Below are 25,622 nucleotides of genomic sequence, written 5' to 3'. Positions count from 1 at the left end.
ATATCATTTGCTCTCCTTTGGTATTTCTTTATTTATCTCTCAGTTTTTCATTTGTCAAAACTCTTTCCAATTTCTATGTCTAAAAGTGATTTCTGCCTCCTTGAATTTTTTTGACTGAATCGTGCATCTTTTATCTTGGGTTACTTGTCTATTTCTACTTTCTGTATTTTACCCCCTGGGCGTTTTAGAAGTTAGGCCCATGTGTTGAGATATAGTGAAGGGCTTAAAGGTCCAGGCTCTGGAGCCACACTGGGTAGATGTGAATTCTCGCTCTTAAAATTCACTGTGTGACCTTGAGCAAAGTACTTAACCTATCTCTGTCTCTTTCCTTATCTATAAAATGGAACTAAACTGTTGGATTATTTTGTATGTTGAGTGAGCTAGTATGTTTAAAATGCTTATATCAATGCCTGGAAAGTAGTATATGCTCAGTAAATAAACGTTGCCTGTGATGATGATCATGTTGTACACATTGTTTCCCCTCTGTTTAACACTAAACATAGGATACTTGCTTACAGAATACCTTACATGGTCAGGAAGGATATCGTTAAAATGAGTATCTCAATTGAACATTTATTCTCTCTCAGGGTATCTTGAGCTGCTTGAGATCAGGGACCAGGATTTTGTTTATCTTTAGTATCCTTACAGTCTAGCACAATGCCTGAAACATAGTAGGTTCTCAGTAATATTATTGAATTGGATATATTTGATGGAGGTGAGATAACCAATGCACTATGCTCCTCTCGGTCTTGGATACTTCTGAACACCCAATTACTCTTGTCAGAAACTTCCCACGTTTAATCCATCACCAAAGCTGTTAACTAGACCTATAAATGTATGTCAGATCCATAGCCTCCATTTCCACTTCTACCATCTTTATATAAGGTCTTTTCCCTCTCCTACTTGAGATAAATGACCTTTTCCCTCTCCTACTTGAGAACTCTTCAGTGGCTTCCATGGAGTAACTTGCCCTACAGGGTCTGCCAAAATTTTGGCTTACTTCTTGAGTCTTATCTCATCCTACTCAGTCATTCTGCACCATTCTTGCTGGCTAGTCTCTCTGTGTTTGGACTATCCTAAGCTTCTTTGACAAGAATTTTGACAAATTCTGTAAATTGGCATGCTTTTCCGTACCTTCAAAGCACTCTCTCTTTTTTATTGAACTATAGCTAATTTACAATATTGTGTTAGTTTCAGGTGTACAGCTTCAAATTCTTTTCCATTATAGGTTATTACAAGATATTGAATATAGTTCCTTGTGCTGTACAGTAAATCCTTGTTGTTTATCTATTTTACATACAGTGGTGTATCTATTTAATCCCAAACTCCTAATTTATCCCTCAGCCCCCCTCTTTCCCCTTTGGTATTCATAAGTTTGTTTTCTGTGTCTTTGAGACTGTTTGTTTTGTAAATAAGTTCATTTTAATCATTTTTTAGATTCTACATATAAGTGATATCTTTATAATATTTGTCTTTCTCTGTCTGACTTACTTTACTTAGTATGATAATCTCTAGGTCCATCCATGTTGCTGCAAATGGTAATATTTCATTCTTTTTTACGGCTGAGTAATATTCCGTTTTGTGTGTGTGTGTGTGTGTGTGTGTGTGTGTGTGTACACACACATGCCCCACATCTTCTTTATCCATTCATCTGTTGATGTACACTTAGATTGCATCCATGTCTTGGCTACTGTGAATAGTGCTGTTATGAACATTGGGGTGCATGTATCTTTTCAAATTAGAGTTTTCATCTTTTCCCAGGAGTGGGATTGCTGAATCATATGGTAGCTCTATTTTTAGTTTTCTAAGGAACATCCATACTATTCTCAACAGTGGCTGCACCAATATACATTCCCACCAACAGTGTAGGAGGGTTCCCTGTTCTCCATTCAAAGTACTCTTTGTTTTTCCTTTGTAAAACTGGTCATGATTGTAAATCAAACAAGTGTTTGTCTAGCAGTTTTTTATATGTATTTTGTTTTTTTACCCACAAATATTTGTATTTGTATTTGAAAATAAAAGGACTTAAAAACTGTTATTATTAATTTACATAGAGTAAATTTGACTTTTTTTGGGGAGTATACACTACTGTAAATTTTCACACATGTAGATTTGTGAAAACATCACCACAATTAGAATACAAGGAACAGTTTTATTGCCTGAGGAAACTCCCTTTTGCTATATGCTTTAGGAAAATCATCCTCCCCTTGACCCTTAACTCCTGGCAACCACTGTTCTGTTCTCTTTCACTATAATTTTGTCTTTTTGAGAATGTCATATAAATGGAATCAGGCAGTATATATCCTTTTGAAACATAATGTCTTTTAAATCCATCCAAGCTATTGTGTATGTTATTAGAATGTTCTTATTTTATTGCTGAGTAGTATTCCATTGTATGGATGTACCACTTCAGCCATTGAAGGACATTTGGGTATCTAGCACATTTTTTTTGGGGGGGGCCACACTGTGGGGCATGTAGGATCTTAGTTGCCCGACCAGGAATTGAACCTGCACCCCCTGCATTGGAAGGTGGAGTCTTAACCACTGGACCACCAGGGAAGTCCCTCTAGTACATTTTAATGACTTTCTCAGTAAGTTCCATGAGCATGACAGCCTGGACTTGTCAGCACGTGTCCTCTCTCTGTTTTTCCATCTCTTATTCTCTCTGTCTCTATGTGTGTGTATACAGACATTACACACATGAACCAACACACACACACCGACCATACATGGTGCTTTATTTTTGAACCATTTGCATAAATTGCATCAATCATGGCCTTTTACTCCTAAATACTTCAGCTTTTAGTCGTCATGGCTTTGTAGGCTCTTTTACACTGTAATGTCATTTCCTGAGTCTTTCTCACTTATGACTAACATTTTTGAAAAATACAATTCTACTGTCTCCTTCTCTCCCTTTCTTCCTCCCTTACTCTCTCCCAGAATGTTCCTCATTTGGGGTTTGTCTGATATTTCCTCATGATTAGATCCAGGTTAATCATCCCTGGTTGGAATATTACATAAGCGATGTGTTCTTCTTGAAATACCACATCTAACAGTACATGGTGTCTACCTGCTTCTCATTAATCATGTCAGTTCTGGTCAAGGTGTTGTCCGATTTCTCCTCTCTGTGATACTTTTTTTTTTTTTTTTTCCTGGCAACTGTTAAACAATCTGTATTGAGTTACTGCTCCTCGTTAAAATTTTCCCCTGCATTGAGCAAAATGATAATATTTTTTATTGTTACTGGACTAATTTTTATTGTAAACCCCATTTCAAGTTTTGATTCTTTTGATTTTAGGATGTATAAGTAATTTTTAAGATCCATAATAAGATCAGTAACTGCTATTGTAAACCATTCTTTAGATGTAAACCCATCTTGATTGGTTTATACATAGACGCTATATGTCTAAATAATGCAGATGGCATATATGTAAAAGATGGTAATAGAACAGTTTTCCTCTTATTTTTGTATTTTTGTACTTGTGATGGAATTGCTGAATGGAAAGGAAATAGATATGTATTGAAACTTAAGGCATGAGATTATTTAAAGATAGAGGTAGTACAAAAGAAGGTTTAGCAATAAGAATGAGAGAGAAATAATTTAGTGAGCCAATCTTCTGGAAAGAAAAGGGAGGATGCCTACTTAGGAGGCTTAGTGTTCAGAAATAGTTCTAATGATTATTAGTTGGAATGAGAAAAGGGAAATGAGGAACCATTTTGATGTATTATTCCAGAGCAAATTCAAAATGTCACAATTCAGTTGGGGATAATTATTGTGCATTGGAGATATATGAAGATTTTATTAAACATGTTATAGAACTTAAAGCTCATGAGAGGATTTAAAATTACCTAAGTAATACAAATTACTGTGAAATGAAAGTATTTAAAGCACAGGGAAATGTACCCTCCGGTAAGTGCAGTGGGAAGCTGGGAAACTTGAGTTCTTATCTAAACCTTGAGTGGGCAGTTTTGCCACTAATTAGTGATGTGCTCATAGCAAGAAAGATGAAGAGGTCTCTGGATTCTTTCCCTGCATCAGCTTTTTTCATGTTTTGATTTCTGCGGTCCTCTTTAATAGTGATCACTTGTCTCTAAGAGCAGCACCTCCTAGATGAACAGATCTTTACTTCAAGATCTAGTAAGAATAAATATTTTTGTCTGCTTTGGATATTTCTGGAACAGAGGACAAAATTAATTAATGAATGTTCTGATCTTGTTACCTTGTAGTTTTACCCTCTTTAAATTTTATTTTGATTTTGATGGACCAATTTCTCTGACATTTTCTAGACTGTAGGAGAGTAAAAAGTTTTCCTTAACTCTCTTAGGGTCCCTGGCTGGGTCTGAAAATTAAACTGAGAAAGACAAGACAACAGGATTAAAGCATACAAATTTAATGTACATTTTACATGTCATGGGAGTCTTCATAAGGAAATGAAGACTCAAAGAAACTGTTAAACCTGTGTGTTTTTACACTGAGTTTGATGTAGAATGGCAAGTCATGGAAAGATATGATAGGGTAAAGGGTATGAGGTAAGTATAATAAACCAGGGGAAATTTTACAAGTTCCATTTGTTTGGATTCTTCTGAGTCCTCTTGTCTTTGGAGATAAGGATTCCTCCCATTATAGGGAGGGCACTTCTCACTTGAGGGTTTAATGACTTCTTTCAGGGGACAAGGGCAGGGAGTGTGTGGGTGTGGCTGGGGGTGGGAGAGGTCAGAGAGAGAACTTCCTGCTCATGCTGTATGCTCAAACTCCTTCAGCTTAAAGTATTCAGTATGCCAAGGTGCTATATTTTGGGGTACCGTGTCCTGAACCCCATCATAATTCTTTAAGTTGTATGACACAGTTGAAAAACATCTGTGAGACATACCTCATTATGCTTTGTTATGTTATTGAAAATATGAAACAAAATGAACTTGAAAAACCTAGCTCTTGTTTCATCTTTACCTCTAATTTATGTCATTTCTCTGTCATTTGGTTTTTTGGTTGTTGTTTTCTAATTTCTGTGTTTATAAAATAGCAATAACAATAGCCAGCCACAAAGGATAGCTGTGAGATTTGTAAGTCATTTTGATAAGATCTGTTATCTAGTATGCACCTCTGATTTTTTATTGTAATTGAAAGAAAGTGCTGGGTATTATACAAAATATTAATATGGAAATAATTTATATTATTATCTGAAGTAGTTGTCTTGATGTGAAATAAAGCTGCTTTAATATCAAAAGGGAGTTATAGTATACAATTATATGTTATTACTGATATTTTAAGTGCATTGTCAGGGTATTAGTAATATTAATAAATGTCAGAATTAGTCTAAGCAGTCAGGTTTTTGGAAAATTAATGACTAAACAATGTATAATATATACAGTTTATAGTCAACTCTTTAAATCCTTACTTTAAAATATTACATTATGCACAGGTACATTTTTATTGTAAAAAATTTGGGTTAATTCAGATGTGTATATGGTCAAAAGTCATTAAAGGGCTTCTTTCACTCTCCTCAACTTTTCTTGTCAAAGATAACCTTTGTCAGTAACTTGGTATGCAACCTGATATCATTCTACAACTCAAGGCATATACCTTAATATATTAAGGTATTAATTGGTCATATTCAATACTTTATATGCACCATTTTTTTTAATTAAAAAAGAAGAGCACAGAAGATCAGCATCTGTCAAGTTCATTGTCCTAAATTACTTGTTTTTGCTACCTGTTTTTTTTTTTTAAGGAACAAAGCAAAATTGAAGTGTCTACTGTATATTCAGAACAATACAAATATAAATATTCTATGCATTTAAAAAATTCACAAAAGTTACATTACTCTATTTACATCTTATTTCAACTTGCTTTTTCCATTTGATAGCTATTTGTTGTTGATGTATACAGAGTTTGTTCATTCTGAATATTTAAGTTATTCATGTTTAAAAAATACTTACTTTTAAAATGAAATATTTAGGTTTGTGCATTAGGAAAACTCAAGTTAACTGCATTCTGAAAAAATAAGTTCCTGAGATTTCCTTTTAACAATACTTTTGAAACACAGATAACATTACTTCCTGTCTCTCAGTTTCCTGTATCCATGGCAACCTCTGTTTTACACACTGAGTGTGGAGGAACCAATGTGAAGAGTGGTGTTTCCTGAGCAAATTGTGACTTAAAAAAAAAAGAGGTGGAGGGGTGGAGGTCAACAGTGCCACAAAAGAAATGGAGTTTAGAAATGTCGCTCTTCAGATATAGAAAGAAAACCTTTACTTGAATCAGCTGAGTGTTAATAATAAGAATTTCCTGTTCTTGGTAAGATTATTTATTTAAATATGAACTTTTAGCTGAAACAAAAAATAATTTGGTTTGTAAAAACCTGTAGTTTAAAGGGAGTTTAATTGTTCTGTAATGAATGTGTATAATTCCTAAATTATAATGTTGTTTAATTGATACTAGACTTTAAGTTGATAAAGGGGCATATAGTATATCCAAAGATCTTTATCCCTGCATCATCATTTGTCACTTTAGTTATAGTCAGTTGTAATATTTAAGTTAGCAAACATTTTGCAGTTCATTAAATTTGAATTATCATTTTGTCAAACAGTGGGTTAATGGCCTGGAGGTACTAATAATTCTAGAATGTATTTCAGCCTCACTGTTTTATGCTATCACCATAGTATGATTCATGATATTTAGTATTATGGCTGATCCTAATAAAATAGAGTATAGAATTTCTAGTATTATAAAACTTTCATTTAAAGAACTTTTTGATGATTTAAAGTTTTACCTTTTCTTTTTATAGCCAATTTTGATATGAACAGAAAAACCAAGAACAGGGCTATGTGTGGAGTACGTTTTTCTCTGCCTTGCCTACGACTGTTTCTACTTGTTACCTGTTATCTTGTGTTATTATTCCATAAAGAGATACTTGGATGTTCGTCTGTTTGCCAGCTCTGCACTGGGAGACAAATTAACTGCCGTAACTTAGGCCTTTCAAGCATTCCTAAGAATTTTCCTGGAAGTACAGTTTTTCTCTATCTGACTGGAAATAATATATCTCATATAAATGAAAGTGAATTAACTGGACTTCATTCTCTTGTAGCGTTGTATTTAGATAATTCTAGCATTGTGTATGTATATCCAAAAGCTTTTGTTCATTTGAGGCAGCTATATTTTCTATATCTGAATAATAATTTTATAAAACGCTTGGATCCTGGAATATTTGAGGGACTTTCCAATCTTCGTAATTTATATTTACAGTCTAATCAAGTATCTTTTGTTCCAAGAGGAGTATTTCATGATCTAGTTTCAGTTCAGTACTTAAATCTACAAAGAAATCGCCTCACTGTCCTCGGGAGTGGTACATTTGTTGGTATGATTGCTCTTCGGATACTTGATTTATCAAACAATGAAATTTTGAGGATATCAGACTCAGGCTTTCAACACCTTGGAAACCTGGATCGTTTGTATCTAGAAGGTAATAATTTAACAAAAGTACCATCAAATGCTTTTGAAGTTCTTAAGAGTCTTAAAAGACTTTCTTTGTCTCATAACCATATTGAAGCAATACAGCCCTTTGCATTTAAAGGACTTGTCAACTTGGAATATCTGCTCCTGAAAAATTCAGGAATTAAAAATGTTACTAGGGATGGGTTTAGCGGAATTAGTAATCTTAAACATTTGATCTTAAGTCATAATGATTTAGAAAATTTAAATTCTGACACCTTTAGCTTGTTAAAGAATTTAATTTATCTGAAGTTAGATAGAAACAGAATAATCAGCATTGATAATGATACATTTGAAAACATGGGAGCATCTTTGAAGATTCTTAACCTGTCATTTAATAATCTTACAGACTTACATCCAAGGGTCCTTAAGCCATTGTCTTCATTGACTCATCTTCAGGCAAATTCTAATCCTTGGGAATGTAACTGCAAACTATTGGGTCTTCGCGACTGGTTAGCATCTTCAGCCATTACTCTAAACATCTATTGTCAGAATCCCCCATCCATGCGTGGCAGAGCATTGCATTATATTAAATGGACTGACTTTACAAATTGCGTTACATCTTCAACAAATGTATCCAGAGCTTGGGCTATAAAATCTCTTCATATTCATCACAAGACCACTGCATTAATGATGGCCTGGCATAAAATAACCACAAATGGGAAACATTTGGAAAACACTGAGAGTGTTACTTTCTGGGAACGAATTCGTACTTCACCTGCCAGTAGATTTTTTCAAGAGAATACCTTTGGTAATCCATTAGAGACTACTGCAGTGTTACCTGTGCAAATACAGCTTACTTCTCCTGTTAACTTGAACTTGGAAAAAAACAGTGCTGTACCGATTGATGCTGCTTCGGTGTCAGGGAAAACATCTCTAATTTGTACACAAGAAGTTGAAAAGTTGAATGAGGCTTTTGACATTTTGCTAGCTTTTTTTGTTTTAGCTTGTGTTGTAATCGTTTTTTTGATCTACAAAGTTGTTCAGTTTAAACAAAAACTAAAGGCACCAGAAAACTCAGGGGAAAATAGACTTGAATACTACAGCTTTTATCAGTCAGCAAGGTATAATGTAACAGCTTCAATCTGTAACACTTCCCCAAATTCTCTAGAATGCCCTGGTTTGGAGCAGATTCGACTTCATAAACAAATTGTTCCTGAAAGTGAGGCACAGGTCATTCTCTTTGAACATTCTGCTTTATAATTCAACTGAATATTGACTATAAGAAAACCTCAGTGTCATGGACATGAATAAAACTGAAGCATCCTTATAGAATTATAGACTTTATTTGGATATATAATGAATTATATGAGCTTAGCATTAATAAATATGTTTTTAATAATTTGTGAATACTGTATTCATTCAGCAAATATTGTCTTTGATAAGCACTGTATTAAATAATTAATAATAACTAATGTTTCTGTGTACCAAGCACTATGCTAAATACTTCATATATAACATTTAATCCTTAAAAAGCCTCATAAGGTAGTACTATCTACATTTTACAGGTAAGGAAACTTAGGCAGAGTGAGTTTAAGAAACTGTCCCAAATTCTCACAGCTTGTGACACTTTTTAGGTCTGTCTGATTCCAGAGCCCATGCTTTTAATTTTATACTATACTGCTGCCTGGGTGCTAGGGTTATAATTGTGAATAGCATGGACATGTTTCCTATTCTCAGTAGAGCTTGAAATGTAGAGGAGGACACACATGGTTATTGTACAGTATGATAAATACTGCAGATGAAGGTACTCTCTTGTATAACATATGTGGAGGTGAGAGATAGCTTTATGAGAAAAGTGGCATTGAAACTGGATTGCAAAGGATAAGTAGAAATCAGCCCAGTGAAAGAGAGCTGAGTAGTAGGTAGAGGGTTGAAGAAATAGAATACTGCTTTTCAGGAACTAAAATTCAGTCCAACTGGAGTTGTGAGTGGTATTATGAGATTTGCAGCTAGAGAGAGAAATCAGACGATGAAGGATGTTGTAATTTCATGTTTTTCCCTAGGGCAGCAGGAAGCCATGGAAGGATTTTAAGCATTATTAAGGGAATCAAATGCTGCTCTTTGGCTACACATTCAGGGATTCTTTTTTTAAAAAATAAATTTATTTATTTATTTATTTATGGCTGTACTGGGTCTTCGTTGCTGCATGTGGGCTTTCTCTAGTTGTGGTGAGCTGGGGCTACTCTTCATTGTGGTGCGCAGGCTTCTCATTGCAGTGGCTTCTCTTGTTGCAGAGCACAGCCTCTAGGCACGTGGGCTTCAGTAGTTGTGGCTCACGGGCTCTAGAGTGCAGGCTCAGTAGTTGTGGCGCATGGGCTTAGTTGCTCCGTGGCATGTGGGATCTTCCCAGACCAGGGCTTGACCCCGTGTCCCCTGCATCGGCAGGCGGATTCTTAACCACTGAGCCACCAGGGAAGTCCCAAGGATTCTTTTAAACATTTAGCATTTGGCAAATACAAACTGAAAGTGCACTCTTTCTGGAAGGAACAAGACTAGAAACAGGATTAATCTGAATCTCCCATGGAGTAATCACTGATTCATGGGAGAGATGCTGGAGCCCTGGACTGGGGTGGTGGCAGAGACGATGGATGGATTCTAGAGCTACTTTGGAAGGTGCCTTGGTGATTGGCAGAGGCATGGCAGGTGAGGGAGAAATCAGATGTTAGGTTTTTGGAAAATATTTGCCCTTAGACTACAGGCAACATTTTAGAAAACTCTTGTTTATTTATAAACCACATACAGAAGTAAATACACCTGTTTTAATCACTACTTAGGTCAAGAAATAGAACATTCAAACATAACATATATGTGGACATTTCTTGAACTTAAGAATTATAGAAATAACCAAGTGTTTAAGCTTTAAGGTGGAAGGAGACCCACATGTAATAAGGGCATTTTCACTCCATTTTCTTACCCACACCACAACAAAAACAGTAAAATTAGCCATATTTGTTTTTGAGCGTTGCCAAAATGGGAAAAGAAAGCCTGGAAACCTTTTACAAGGTTCTGAAAGTGAACTTTGATGTTAGGTCTTCCTACCAAGTTGGTCCTTCGTGCACTTCCCCGCATCCTATTGTACTTCTTGTTCTTCCTTGTTAGAAGGATCCCACTCCTTGCTTGTCTTCTGTTACTGGGCCAGACTGGAAAAAGTATTCATGGACTTGTAATATGTTGTGCTGCTCTGGACTAAGAGGAAAGAGAACGGGGTACATGAAACCAAAGAGAAGGTTGTTCTGTTGACCGGTTAGACTTTGTTTTTATGCATCACCTATTGAATAGTAACTTAATTTTTTTCCTCCTGAGAAGGCCCATTTTATTTCTTATTAAAACTTTTATTTTTCTTTTCTGTTATTGGACTTACTGATAAGGCCTTAGGTGAGTGGGGAGGGATATTCATCAGTTGTCTCAAATTATTACCTAGTTTGTTAATGATTTCACAGTTATGGAGCAATATTAACAAGGTGATGGGCCCATGGTTTTCAGTATTATACTGTCTAAGGTATAGTTTTTTAAAAGTGCCCTCTATCTCTAGTCATCACTGTACTGAAGTTGGTAGGCTCTTGTGGCTGCATACTTTAATGTGAGAAGTCTTGTGGGTTAAAAGATAAATATGGAGAAAGCAGCACGAATGAAAGGAATGGATAGTATGCGTTCTGCTGGTCCAAATGTGCCTTGTTTCATTGTTCTTGACTCTTGAGGCATCATGTGACATAGTAGAGAGCACTATATTTTAGTGGGAAGTAGTTTTTTGTTTGTCAATAGTGTGTAATTGTAATATACAATACTTTCCTTTTATCTCCATGTCTTCCCGTATGTCTTGAGTTTCCAGTACCTGAGCATAAACCCTTGCCTGTTCTTAGTTTGGATATTGGCTTTGGAAAATCTAACTTTTTGCCAGATACTTTCTCTGATACTCTTCCTAGTGTTAATTCTATTCTTAATACATAAGTTCACATTTTCTTTGTATTTTGTTTGAGGTCCCATGGAGCAAAAATTTTTATGTTCTAGTTCAGTTTCTTCATGTTTTGACTTTCAGAACCCCTTTTCTTAAATCATCTGCTTCTTATCTATGAAAGCCTCCTCAGGCATTGTCTTCTAGAATGGGGACCTGTGAGATAAAAGAAGAAAATATGTATGGTCTCTACCCCAGATTGTTGGCACAGAGCTCCTGAAACCCTTGTAATTTCCTAAGTGATAAGAACATTAGGAGCATCTTTTGTTCTGACGAGGCAGCTCTGGGGTGGGCTCCTAGATTGAGGTCACCAGAGAGACTGAGCCATGATTAGAGGCTTGGAATTTTCAGCTCCAAGCCCCATCTTCCACAGAGGGGAGATGAGCTGGAAATGGAGTTAATAATTGAGTATGTATGTAAGGAATTCTCCATAAAATCCCAATAGTAAGGTGTTCAAGGAGCTTCCAGATGGGGGAACACATCCACATCGGAAGGGTGATATGCCCCAACTCCACAGGGACCAAAGCACCTGTGCTCAGGACCCTCCCAGACCTTGCCCTCTGTAGCTCTTCATCTGGCTATTCATCTGTATTCTTTATCATATATTTTAGTAAACTGGTAAGCATGTTTCCCTGAATTCTGTGATTTCTCTGGCAAATCAGTTGAACCTAGGGAGGAGTCATTGGAACCTTTGGCATCTGAGGGACTTGGGGGGTGGCTCAGTCTTGTGGGTCTGAGACCTTAACCTGTGGGATCTGACACTATCTCCAGGGAGATAGTGTTAGAATTGAGTTAAATTGTAGGTCATCCAGCGGGTGTCACAGAGAATGGCATGTTGGGAAAATCTTCCACACATTTGGTGACCAGAAGTAAAGTGTGCTGTGAGTAAAGAAGACTCACAGAAGAGAAACAGTAGGGAAGAACAGGGTTTCTCCCTACTGGGGAAGGAAAAATCTGAGTTTTTTTCCATTAAGGACCATACCCTCCTGGAGTTTTATTCCTACTGTAAATACAACTAACCAGGTAAATTCAGGCAATAGCATTCTTAGCAGATGGAGTCCCTCCATGGAAGTTCTAAGACTGAGAAAGTGTTTGTCAAAAAGAAGGCTGGTATAGCTGGAGAGTAGTATGAAAAGTTAGGTGAGGTCAGAGAGAGGTAGGCAGCAACCAGGTCAGATGGGGCTGAGTAAACCATGATTAGGAGTTTGGATTTTTATGTGTAATGGGAAGTTACTGAAAGGTTAAACCCTTACTTACTTTATTTATTTAAAAATTTTTAACATCTTTATTGGAGTATAATTGCTTTACAATGTTGTGTTAGTTTCTGCTGTATAACGAATTGAGTCAGCTATACGTAGACATATATCCCCATATCCCCTCCCTCTTGCGTCTCCCTCCCACCCTCCCTATCCCACCCCTCTAGGTGGTCACAAAGCACTGAGCTGATCTCCCTGTGCTGTGCAGCTGCTTCCCAGTAGCTATCGATTTTACACTTGGTAGTGAATATATGTCAGTGCCACTGTCTCACTTCGTCCCAGCTTACCCTTCCCCCTCCCCTTGTCCTCAAGTTCATTCTCTACATCTGCGTCTTTATTCCTGTCCTGCCCCTAGGTTCTTCAGAACCTTTTTTTTTTTAGATTCCATATATATGTGTTAGCATGTGTAAACCCTTACTTTAAAGCAAGGGAGACATCAGATTTTGCAAAAGAGCACTGTGTAGAGAATGAATTAGAAGAAGCAAAGAGTGGAAGGGTCCCCATGTGGGAAGTTATGCAGTAGTTCAAAGTAGAGACAGAATTGACTTGCAGCACACTGTTCACAGTAGGAATATAGAGACGTCGAAAAATTTCATAGATAAATGTGACAGAATTTGATGATAAATCGGGTTTTGGAAGGGTAAATGAGAAGAAAGGTCAAAACTGAATCCCAGGTTCTGGCCTGAGTCACGGGGTGCTTAGAATTGCTTTGTAGTCAGATAAGGACAACTGGAAGAGAGCCTGATTTTGATTTTCTATCTTGTTTTGCTTTGTTTTTGTTGGGAAGGCACTCAAAAATTTGGTGTTGGCTACCTTAAGTTAGAGATGCTTGTGAGACTGCCAAGAGTGGATGAGGAGGATGTAGAGGTAATAGGGTTCCAAAGCTCAGAGAGGTCATTGTGAGTGCCAGCAGTATTCAGGAGGAATTGGGCACTGTGCCTGAATGAGGCAGGTCTAACTAGCAGGCATTTAACTCATTTTCCCAGTGTGCCTGAACGAGGCAGGTCTAAATAGCAGGCATTTAACTCATTTTCCCTATAAGAAAAATCTACTTAAGGTTTTTGATCAGCTTGAATATGTTGTATTTACAGAGCTGTAACAAAATAGTCAAATGCCTATTATATTGTTAGTTTAGTTACACATACATATTTTAAAGTAATGTAAATAGAGAGATTTTTTCCCCTGTTATTTCGTGATAGTTTTATTCAAATGCTTCATGTAAATCTTTGACATCAATGTTCTCATCATCACAGACTTCCCTTCTGATCACGTAACACTGTTTTACAGAGTACATTATCTTCATTTTGGTCTGAGCAGTGTGACATACAGCACTTCTCCAGAAATTTAACTGTAAGCCACAAGTATCTTTTCATGTAACTTTAATAACGTTAACTAAGTTGGCTTTTTCTCATTTATCCTGAATATATATGTTCATGGTTGCCTTGTGATAAATTGTATAGCTCTGTTTTCAACAATGTCCACCATTTATAATGGTGAGGTTGTGCCCCCAACACAATAATTACTAAATCTCTATTAAATTCTTTTGTATCACTTAAAAAAAATTTGTCAAGTGACTCCTATAAGCTTTGAAAATAAGCATTGATTGGTGTTTTTCAGCCTAATGTCTTTTCCAAACAGTTCTGTGCCAGTCATTGATCATCTTCTTTTTAATGGAACCTTAGTATATCTTCACTGAGCAGTGTTTCTTAAAGCATAGTCTTCCTCTTGAAAATCATATAATATGGCAGTTTCTTCTCATCCCACTATACACAGATCATTGTAGTTATTTCTTATTGTCTTAAAGATAACGGCTTGCTTTTTTTCCCCCCACCTCTGTGCAGTCAAAAAAGAAAAAAAGCTAATTGGGGGAATGGTTTATAATATGTAAGGATAATTGTTGTATAAACTTTAATTTTAAAATAACTTAGTGAACTTCCATTATGAACTTTTATCCTTTTATTTCCTTGCCCAGTATTTGTCAAGGGAACTAGATTTATTAATACCTACACTGTTCCATGACCACGAAGAGATTAACTGTGTAGAAAGGATATATTTAAGTGACAGAAATATTTCCAGCCTAGGTCCTGGAAAATAGAGAGGGGAAAAACCTGATTTTAGTGTAAATGTCACCACTTTTATAACTTCCGGTGTGGTAGGAATTCTGGAATAAGACCGATAAATCAAGGCTTTTTTCGTTTTCCTTTTTCTTTTAGTAAACTGCTGTTCTTTGCTTAATATTGTTAATATAAGCAGAAAAGTATAATTTACAGAATATTTTATTTGATTGTGGCTTTTAGTGCTTAAAAACTTATTTTCTTAAATTACCTTAACTTCATTGACCCTCTGACTTAGGATTTAATGATGTGAGTGGGTTCAGATATTATTAGGTGCAGTGTACAAATAGTATAATTGTTGTCTGGTTAGAGCAGAGAAAATTTTAAAGTGACTGAAGTTCTGATTTCTTTCTTTCTTGGGCTTGCTACTATGAAAAACTTAAATCATCAATTTTCGATTATAAAACTGTTCAGAAAAAGTAACTGAAAATTTGGTGTTTCTGCATTCATGTTTTCCTCCAAGGCCCAAGGGAATGAAGATGTGATGTAAATGTGTAAATCCATCACTTACAGAGAAGTTATTTAAGGCACAGGCTCTATGATGATGGATCAGTTCATCTAAAAACAGGAAGTGTAAAATGCTTACTAGAAAAATACTAATAAAAATTGGATAAGTGGAAAGAAACTAGAGTCCTGTTCACATTTAACCTAATATTTATTGTTTAGGCTAACCAAATGAATATTAGAATATTTCTTTTATTTGTGCCTTTGGGATTAAAAATTTTGCACTATCTTTCTAGGGGCATTTTGTTTTCTGAACACCTGTGGTTGGGTTCATAGTGATACAAAAGGACAGAAATAATTATAAGCCAGCAGGATTTTTTAAATTGGGTGAAAAACACAAGAAAGATGGATTTGTTTTTCTTTAGTACATAGTTTTCCAAAGCAAGAAAAAATCACTCTGCGTGAAGTTTCTGCAATTCACATATTCTACAGATACCCAGAAAATGTCATACCTTTAGGAGATACTAAGTCAAGATTAAGAGCTGTAGTTTTACTCACGTGCATTTAACTGAAAAAGAAAAGTTTACTAAAAACTATGTGGAATTGTTTTAAATGATCAGATGGTCTTTACCCACTGAGTAAAATTTTGAATGCCCTCACCTACTTATTTAATGTTTGTGTATATATATAGAACATCACTTACCACATACCTGAAGAACAAAACAAGCAGATGTTTAAAAAGGCCAGTCTTCTTTCTGTAGCGTAGTTGTACCTCTGGTCTGTGCAAATAAATTAATGTATCAGCCAAGTATGTAAAATAAGAAAAGGAAAAGTGTGATAGGTAAAAAGGAAGATTACTAATACTTCTTGCCCTTCAGTTTTACTTTTATTCTCTCCTTTCATCCTTGATGTTAAATTTACCTTGCACTTTCTAAGATGAATGTTTCAGATGTAGATTCCAGCACAGCCACCTCCTGTTCTATTTTCTGCCTAATGTCAGGTGTAGACTAATCAATTGTAATATGTTATCTACAACTTAGTTACCTATACTTGTAATTTAAAAAAGAAATAAGTAAAAATAATATTGTTTAAAAAAAACAAGGGAGGGCAGTTTTCGAGCTTTGGGGATCATAAATTCCTGTGATTATTTATTGTGTGTTCACATGATGCATAATGTTACCCTAAGGGACATAAAGAAAGAAACGTAACACATGGGCTCTGCTTCATGTTACTTAACCATCTTAGGGAGAGCAGGCGTGCAGGCATGAAAAATTAAAGGACATAAGAAGAAAGTAGTAAAAAAGGTGCCACATGAGTGGCACGCCAAATGAGTAGTGCAGAGGTTTTATGCTATTGGAAATTCAAAGGACAGAGCGCTCAATTACAGTGAGGTAAAGAGTGGTCAGGGAAGACTTCGTGAAGAAAATGTGAATTATACATTGAATAGAAAAAAGGAGGGGGAACATTGTGAGGAGCAGGAAGGGAATAAGCAGTTACTGGAGTCAGGAACTTCTGTATTCAGGAGGTGACGACTTAATGCCTGAAAGCAGTGAAAGGAAGAATAGTTCAATACCACTTTGGAAAGGTGGTTTTAGTAGAGCTTGCTGAGGTTCTCGATAGGCCTTGAAAGTTCTTAAATTAAGGAGAAAGAAAAGAAGGCACCCATTTGCCTCCTTGAAGCCCTCAATAATAAGGAAATGAATAGAATCAGTTGGGTCCCATTTAGCATTGTGAAATGAAAATACTTAACGTAAATACTTAAACGTAATGAAAAAGTTCCGTCTTTAAAACAAATTGTGACAGGTGGCGAAAAGTGGATACTGTACAATAACGTGGAACGGAAGAGATCATGGGGCACATGAAATGAACCACCACCAACCTCACCAAAGGCCAGTCTTCATCCAAAGAAGGTGATGTTGTGTATATGGTGAAATTGGGAGTCCTCTAATTTGGGCTCTTTCCAGAAAACCAAACAATTCCAACAAGTACTGCTCCTAATTAGACCAACTGAAAGCAGCAGTCGACGAAAAGCGTCCGAATTTGTCAACAGAAAACGCATAATCTTCCGTCAGGATAACGCAAGACTGCTTGTTTCTTTGATGACCAGGCAAAAACTGTTACAGCTTGGCTGGGAAGTTCTGATTCATTCATCTTATTCACCAGACATTGCACTTTCGGATTTCCATTTATTTCAGTCTTTACAAAATCCTCTTAATGGAAAAAATTTCAATTCTCTGGAAGACTGTAAAAGCCACCTGGAACAGTTCTTTGCTCACAAAGATAAAAAGTTTTGGGATTATGGAATTATGAAGTTACCTGAAAACTGGCAGAAGGTAGTGGAACAAAACAGTGAATACGTTGTTCCATAAAGTTCTTGGTGAAAATGAACAATGCGTCTTTTATTTTTACTTAAAACCTGAAGGAACTTTTTGGCCAACCCAATAAGTCAGAAACCTGTAAAATTGAGAAAGTCAGTTATTCAGGCTATCATAACCTGATTTAAACCAAAAAAGGAACATCTCTTTTGTTGCTTCATTTCTTTGTCCTTTAGTTTCTAAGTTCCCTGAGGTGGCCATCTTTTTTATCCCAAGGGCTTATCAGGATGTCTAACATGTTTTGTGAGCTCATAAAATGTCGACTAAAGTGAATGAACTTGACCATGGTGACCTATACACCAGGAAGAATTGGCCTAGGTAATATGACCACTTACTCTAATTACTTCTTTCTTCGTGAGTTAATTGGTATCCTGGTATATATCCACCTCTTATTAATACTTAGTAAGCCAGTCTTCTGAAGTCTGCTCATGGGAGTATACCAAGATAAACTTCTGGCTGGAATAATCAGTAATCAGTGTTTTGTTTTTTCTCTAAGCTCCTGAATGTTGTTTTTTCTACCGTGCTGTAGAAAACTGCGGGTTCCATATCCATGGATACAGAGGGCCTGCCGTACTACACCATTTTATAGTATAAGGGACTTGAGCATCCATGGTTATTGAGGGACCATTGTATAGATTAGCATGGAGTTTGGCTATCTCTTTCAGAGATACTAGATTGCTGTGCCCTAGTTAATGTGAACTGCCACTTCGTGGTAAGCACTGATTTTGGAGAATTAAGAGTTGAGTGAGATTTAAAATTGCATGGTTTTCTCTGGCTACCTTTACTTCTCCCACATTATACCACACACCAGATTTGAATGGATGTACACAAGAAGACTACTGTTAGGAGATGATACACTGAGAATTCTAATAAAGTAGTACTTGTAACTCCAGTATGTAATACATATAAAAGAAAAAACTGAGCTTTTTTCATAAAAAAAAGTATAATACCTAGTTCCTGACTTGTTGTATTTAAAGAAATAATGTATATAAGATTATCAAAGTACAATGACTTTTCTCCTTCCCTTTGTTCCTCCAAACCTATTGCTATTTCATTCCTGGTTTCCAGCTCTCTTTTGATTGTTTCCATTTTAGATGTCTAATTACATTTTAAAGCATGTAATTCAGAAATATTGTATATTACAAAAAACAAGATTTATTCTTAATTTATAAAGTACAGGGTTGAAAGTATTGTGTGGATAAAAATGGAAACAAATGCTTAATATTCAAAAAGAATCATAAAGAATACTGTCTATAAAAATTTTATTTTAAAGGCTTCTTCTTAAATGTAACATTTACACATTTTTGTAATACTTTTAAAAAGAGGAAAAGAATTTATAACTTCTTAATGCTTGTTTTCTTTAAACATCTGTATGCCAGGAAAGTACAAGCCTCTTTTAGCTTTTTGTGACCTGTATTATTTTGGGGTACTTTTCCCAAACTGCTTAATGAGTGGTAATTGAGTTGCATCCTTCTGAGTGTTTTTTAAAATTGAATACTCTGAAGATAATTTTTGTTTAATTTCTCCTTTTAGTGATCCCAAAATGTGGCATAGAATCTCCTTTTCCACTCTTTTTCTTCAGTCAGTCTCCTTTTCTAGAGTCAACTCTTTTCATTCAAAGCCAGATTACACACCTTTCTACTCTGTGCCATAGTCATTTTCCACTTTTCTGAACTTGAAGTCCAAGCCTCACCCCCTCTGGCACTTACTAAGTACCCCAGGGTAAGCATGGTTTCCCCCGTCTACTGGAATTAATCCCCCCTTTTCCCCCCGCTTTCCCCCAGGCTAGATCTCTGCCTCTTGTGTCCTTTTCTGTGCAGCATGGGTGACATTTCAGTGAAAAAAATGACTGACTGAGGTTGCCTCACCTCCCTTCTTCACCCCTACAAGACAGTCATCTAAGCCTCTCACTTGGTAGAGCTAGAAATTTCAGCTGGAGGCAGGGGAGAGAAGGAGTGTGAATCACAGTGATCACATGACTGACTTCTCCTCCAAGCCTGAATAAGCATGGGCCAGGACAATAGTCTTTCTTCCTGACTAGCATGTGCAGGTAGAGCAGAGATTGGACCTATATCTTCTGGCCTGTGTCCAGTCTGCTTCTGTGAGTATCCTTATCTCTTCTTTAGTTTGATTTTAACACTCCTTTTTGTCAATCATTCACTAATACTGTCTTTTGGCTTTCTGTAAACCTCAGGTTCCTGAACCTATTAGATTTCTCTCAGAACTTTTCAAGCTTCATTCTGGTTCTAGCAGTGTCATCTAAATAATCCGATCATTTATGAGAAAGGGGTGAAGTTACTGCCTTTGGCAAGAATTGTGCAGTCAAAAGTTTACCTTATCCATGCTGCAGTTTATCACAATCTATTCTGAGCCTTCAAGGCTCATTCTGTAAATGTTCATCTCTGAATTGAGGCCCAGTGCTGTAGAACTGTATCATTTTCTAATTATGGCAAAGATTATAACTTCTTACCATCTCCTCAGAAACATGTGTGACCATGCTGGTAGCCCCAGCATTGATCAATATGATAATTTGAAGTAAAACCTGTAAACAAATGAGCTGGTTGTCAAATTATACCTTTTTTAAATCTCTCTCTCTCCTACACTCCCTTATAATTAACATTCACACACATAGTAGAACATGGTCACACGTGGGTTGTCAGATACCTGTTAGGAAAATTCATAATCATTTTGAGAAAATACACAGTACTCAGAAATTCCATTGATTTCTTGGGAAATTTCTAGCCCTAGAAGGTGTGGGGTTGATCTTGCAGGTGATCTTGGAGGTGATCTGAGCAGAGAAGGCAGCTGCCTGAGTGGATTGTCCCTAAATAATATTGACATAAAGGCCTGGTAAAGAGCCTTGGAAGCTATAGAATACAGGGCTTTTGTCTTTTTCAACTAATTGAGATCAGTTGTTGATAGCTATCCAGAATGCTGCTCTGTTAAAAAGGAATGTCAGGCCCTGCCTGCCTTAGCTTGCTATGATGGATTAGTGGTGATTACTCTGCAGTGGGGAGGGAAAATGGCTGTATTCCCCGCCATGTATCTGCCATCCCCGAGTCCGATCTTCACTTTACAGACAAGAAGACCAACACCTAGAGAAATGACACAGAGTGGCTGAACTTTTTAGTGCACAATCTTGGTTTCTAATGCTTTTTAAAAATCATTTTCTTTAATATGACTTTTAAAAATTTGACATATAGGTAATTTCAGCTATACAGCAAAGTGATTCAGTTATATATATGTATATACACATATATACACACACACATATATATTCTTTTTCAGATTCTTTTCCATTATAGGTTATTACAAGATATTGAATATAGTTCCCTGTGCTGTACCGTAGGTCCTTGTTGTTTATCTATTTTATATATAGTCATGTGTATCTGTTAATCCCAAATCCCTAATTTATCCCTCACCCCCCTTTCCCCTTTGGTACCCATAAGTTTGTTTTCTATGTCTGTGAGTCTGTTTCTGTTCTGTAAAGTTCCTTTGTATCATTTTTTAGATTCCACATATTAAGTGATATCATGTAATATTTGTCTTTCTCTGTTTACCCTACTTCACATAGTATGACAGTCTCCAGGTCCATCCATGTTGCTGCAGATAGCATTATTTCATTCTTTTTTTATGGCTAAGTAATATTCCATTGAATATATATGTATCACATCTTCTTTATCCATTCATCTGCAGATGAACATTTAGGTTGTTTCTGTGTCTTGGCTATTGTGAATAATGTTGCTCTGAACATCAGGGTGCACATATTTTTTTGGATTAGAGTTTTCATCTTTTCTGGATATATGCCCAGGAGTGGGAATCCTGGGTCATATGGTAGCTCTGTTTTTAGTTTTTTAAGGAAGCTCCATACTGCTCTCCATAATGGTTGTACCAACTTACATTCCCACCAACAGTGTAGGAGGGTTCCCTTTTCTCCACACCCTCTCCAGCATTTATTGTTTGTAGCTTTTTTGATGACGGCCATTCTGACTGATGTGAGGTGATACCTCATTGTAGTTTTGATTTGTATTTCTCTAATAATTATGATGTCGAGCAGCTTTTGATGTGCCTGTTGGCTCCAATACCTTTTTCTAAGGTGTTTCTCACTAAACCAGATAAGGCAGACTGTATGTGTGTTTCTTTCTTGAGAGATTTTTAAAATTCTTATGTGAAGGATATATAGTGATATCAAAAATATATACTCTTGCAATAGGTTGTTACATACACATTAAAATGCAACCGAATGATAACAACTATTGGTTATTTTGCCCATCTGGTGATTTAATTCTCTAAAACCCGATCACACTTGAAAGTACAGACAGAAGGTTTTGACTTTACAAAGGTGGGAACATGACCCAAACAGTGTTGACTTTGGGAACTACTTTACTGAACATTTTAAAACTTAATTATGCATGTTAATGCAGTATGAGAAACACGGTGTGTCCCTTGCAGGAATGATACTATTAGTTCCCTGGAGATGAGTTATAATTTATTCAGTTATTTTTAGCATAATTTTATGTGCCAGTAAATGGTTATATACTTCTACTTTTTAAAAGTTAGGCTTATTAAGGTATAGTTCACATACAGTAAAACCTCTTTTAAGCATACACTTCTGGCAAATGTACACAGTGTATAACACTTCCACACTCAAGATACAGAACATAACGATCACCCCCAAAAGTTCCCTTGTGTCCCTTTGCCTGGCAACCACTGATTAAATAATTTTGCCTTTCCAGAAAGTCACATAAATGGAGTCATACAATATATAGCATTTCAAATCTTTTATTTTTCTCAGTGTAATGTTTTTGGGATTTATTCAAGTTGTTGCATGTATCTGTAGTTTGTTCCCTTTTATTGCTGATTAATCCATTGGATAAATGTCCCACAGTTTATCCATTTGTTAGTTGGTAGACATTAGGATCTTTGCAGTTTTGGATTATGAGTAAAAGTACCATAAATATTTGCATACAGATCTGCGAATACTTGTTTTGGTCTTGGGTAAATACCCAGGAATGGGATTGCTTAGTTGTGTGGAGTGTTAACTTATAAACTGCCAATGTGTTTTCCAAAATGGATGTGTCATTTTTTATTCTTACTGGCAATGTATGAGAGGTCCTGTTGTTTTTCACCCTTGCCAGCACTTGGTATTGTCAGTCTTCTTAATTTTACATATTAAAATCTCATTACAGGGAATTCCCTGGCAGTCCAGTGGTTAGGACTCGGCACTTTCACTGCAAGGGCCCGGGTTCAGTCCCTGGTCGGGGAACCAAGATCTCGAGCAAGCCGAATGGTGCAGCCAAAAAAAAAATTTTTTTGTTACAGTTTTAATTTGCATTTCTCTGATGACGAATGATATTGAGCATTTTTTCAAGTGATCATATGCCATCTGTATTATCTTCTTTGGTGAAGTATCTGTTCAAATTTTTGTCCATTTTTAAATTGAGTTATTTGTCATCTGAGTTTTCAATGCCAAGTTCTTCATCAGATTTATGTTTTACAGATATTTTTTCCCAGTCTATTGCTTGTCTTTTTCCTCAGGAGTAGAGACTTTTGATATTCAAAATTTTGTACCTTTATTCTTTTAGTTATGACATTAACACAAGACTATTACAATAAATTAAAGAATTAAAGCATCTCTTTCCCATCTGATCTACCCACCTAAGTATTTAAGCATACTGGTAATCTAGTGAAAGCAAATTTTACTGTAATATGCAAAGTACAATTTCTGCTTTAAGAAATATATTTTGAAAGTTTCTTTTGTACTTTCAGACTAAAATTTCTCTTCATGTTCAAGAGGATAATTAAGAGGAAAAAAAAGAATTACCTGCTGAAATACTTCATTTTAACCTGTTTTGCTCTTCTTTTATTCTAGTGTTATCCAAGATAAATTCTGTGGGATCATAAACATCTCAGTGGAGGGCCTACATGATGTCATGACAGAAGATCCTGAAACAGGAACTTATAAAGAGTAGGTGGATCATTTAATTAATTGCACTTGGACTTGGGGAGTAATTAATTATATCCTGCATTATTTTTGTTTACTATAACCATATAAGCATGGTATGGCAACTTTTAAATTTTGTCTTTATAAAAGAAAAATATTTTTGTTACTTTGCTTATAATATTGTTTGATCTTGAGATAAGCTTAGTTTTGTTATAGTGAAATTCTCAATTGGACTTCTTTGGTCTAATCATCATTTTATGATTTGACATTAGGTTTTTAAAAAAATTCCCAGTGTATTTTAACATGTAAATTCCTCTTTTAAGATATCTTGGATAGTATGTTCTTTTTTTCCACTAACAATGTTCCCCTGCCCTTCAGGGGAGTTATGGAGAAAGGGGAATGGATTAGCATCTTATATTTGTATTTGACTGGTTGAAGCATCACTGGCACCTTTAAGATATTAGAGGGTCATATGGTACTTGACTAGTTCCAAAAGAGAGTAGTTAAAATTACAGTTGATTATTGAACAACGTGGGGGTTAGGGACACCAACCCTCTGCACAGTTGAAACTCCACGTATAACTTTACAGTTGACCCTCTCTGTATCTGCGATTCCACATTTATGGATTCAGCCAACCACAGATTGTGTAGTACTGTAATATGTGTAGCACTGAAATACGAATTTATTGAAAAAAATCTACCCATGTTCAAATCCGTGTTGCTCAAGGGTCAACTGTGTATTCTTTGGGAGATTAGTTAAAATTGTGTTATCAGGAATGCTGATGATCTCACTTTTATATAACTATTAATGTGAAAAAAATTTTTTATCACTATATCCTGTTATTTATAATACTAGAATTATCATATCTTTCTTAATATTACTATTAATTTAAGGCATGTTTCATATAATGATAAGCAAGGCTTCATGAGATTCCATACTGCTTGACTTCTCCTCAGTAATGTACTTAGCCCGTTTTCCTTGCTTTTTATAAAGCCATCTATAGCAAATGGGAAAGATTGCCATTCGAATCATACTTTGTTGAAAAATATGGAAAGTAGATATATGTAGTTGAATCTTATTAAACATGTATAAACAAAATGTTTCTGGCGTGTAACTTAGCTTTCAGGAACATAGGAGTTCAGATGAAGTGGAAACCTCAAACTTTTGTGATTACAAACCCAAAATAGCAAACTGTTTTATGTGTGTAGGCAATTTTTAAAAAGTTAATGTAGGGGGCTACCCTGGTGGCGCAGTGGTTGAGAGTCCGCCTGCTGATGCAGGGGACACGGGTTCGTGCCCCGGTCCGGGAAGATCCCACATTGCTGCGGAGCGGCTGGGCCCATGAGCCGTGGCCACTGAGCCTGCGCGTCCGGAGCCTGTGCTCTGCAATAGGAGAGGCCACAACAGTGAGCGGCCTGCGTACTGCAAAAAAAAAAAAAAAAAAAGTTAATGTAGGGATTATGGCACATGACTATAAATATTGTGTTTACATACATAATATATGACAAAGTTTACAACTGTTTGTGAAATATTTAGGATATATTCAAATGTTCCCTGTCTTCTTTGGAGTATATAATTTAGTTAGGGGGAGGGCGTGTCTAATAATAGCACCGTGTGAAAACACTAGTAATGTGTAAAGACAGTGATATATGTTTTGAACAAAGCACACAAAACAGTAGAATTCCAGATTGTGGTTTAATAGAATGTCAGAGAAAGAAAAGGCATAGAGTGTTAACTGGAAGCGCTGAGAGTCAGGAAGTTGTTAGAAATAAAGTTTAGAAATTATCTAGTGTAGTTTCATTATTTAAAAGATAGGTTACAGAAGCTCAGAAAAGTACAGTGACACAGCAAATTAGTGGAAGAGTCAAGACTAAGAACCAAGGTCTTTTGGCTCTATATGCCACACTCAGCCATGAGGGAAGTTTTGGCTTGTAAAAGGAAAATGTTGGATGTAAGCACAACAAACTGACTGGGAGACCATTATCTGGTCTCCCAGATCTGGGAGGTGCATATATCTGTTTGAATTAGTGTTTTTCTTCAGATAA

The 25,622-nt window shown here is 36.1% G+C and overlaps 2 protein-coding genes across 2 annotated transcripts in view; both read left to right on the top strand.

Moving 5' to 3' along the window:
- The window catches only part of IPO11 (importin 11), a gene marked incomplete at its 5' end in the record, with an annotated part of 180,137 nt that overhangs the window by 122,747 nt on the left and 31,768 nt on the right, over positions 1-25,622 (top strand). Inside the window, one exon of the mRNA XM_079703593.1 lies at positions 23,506-23,601. Within this exon, the coding sequence (XP_079559719.1) occupies positions 23,506-23,601 (96 nt within the window). The remainder of the gene's footprint in view (positions 1-23,505; positions 23,602-25,622) is intronic.
- Positions 6,797-8,692, top strand: LRRC70 (leucine rich repeat containing 70; the record flags this gene model as incomplete). Its single annotated transcript, XM_079703406.1, has 1 exon — positions 6,797-8,692. The coding sequence occupies one exon, from the start codon at positions 6,797-6,799 to the stop codon at positions 8,690-8,692; it is 1,896 nt and encodes a 631-aa protein (XP_079559532.1).

This window comes from Hyperoodon ampullatus, assembly GCF_949752795.1.
Source record: "Hyperoodon ampullatus genome assembly, chromosome: 4".
Classification (NCBI taxonomy): Eukaryota; Metazoa; Chordata; class Mammalia; order Artiodactyla; family Ziphiidae; genus Hyperoodon; species Hyperoodon ampullatus.
Note: the sequence above shows the minus strand (reverse complement) of the source record. Positions and strands in the feature narration are given on the sequence as shown.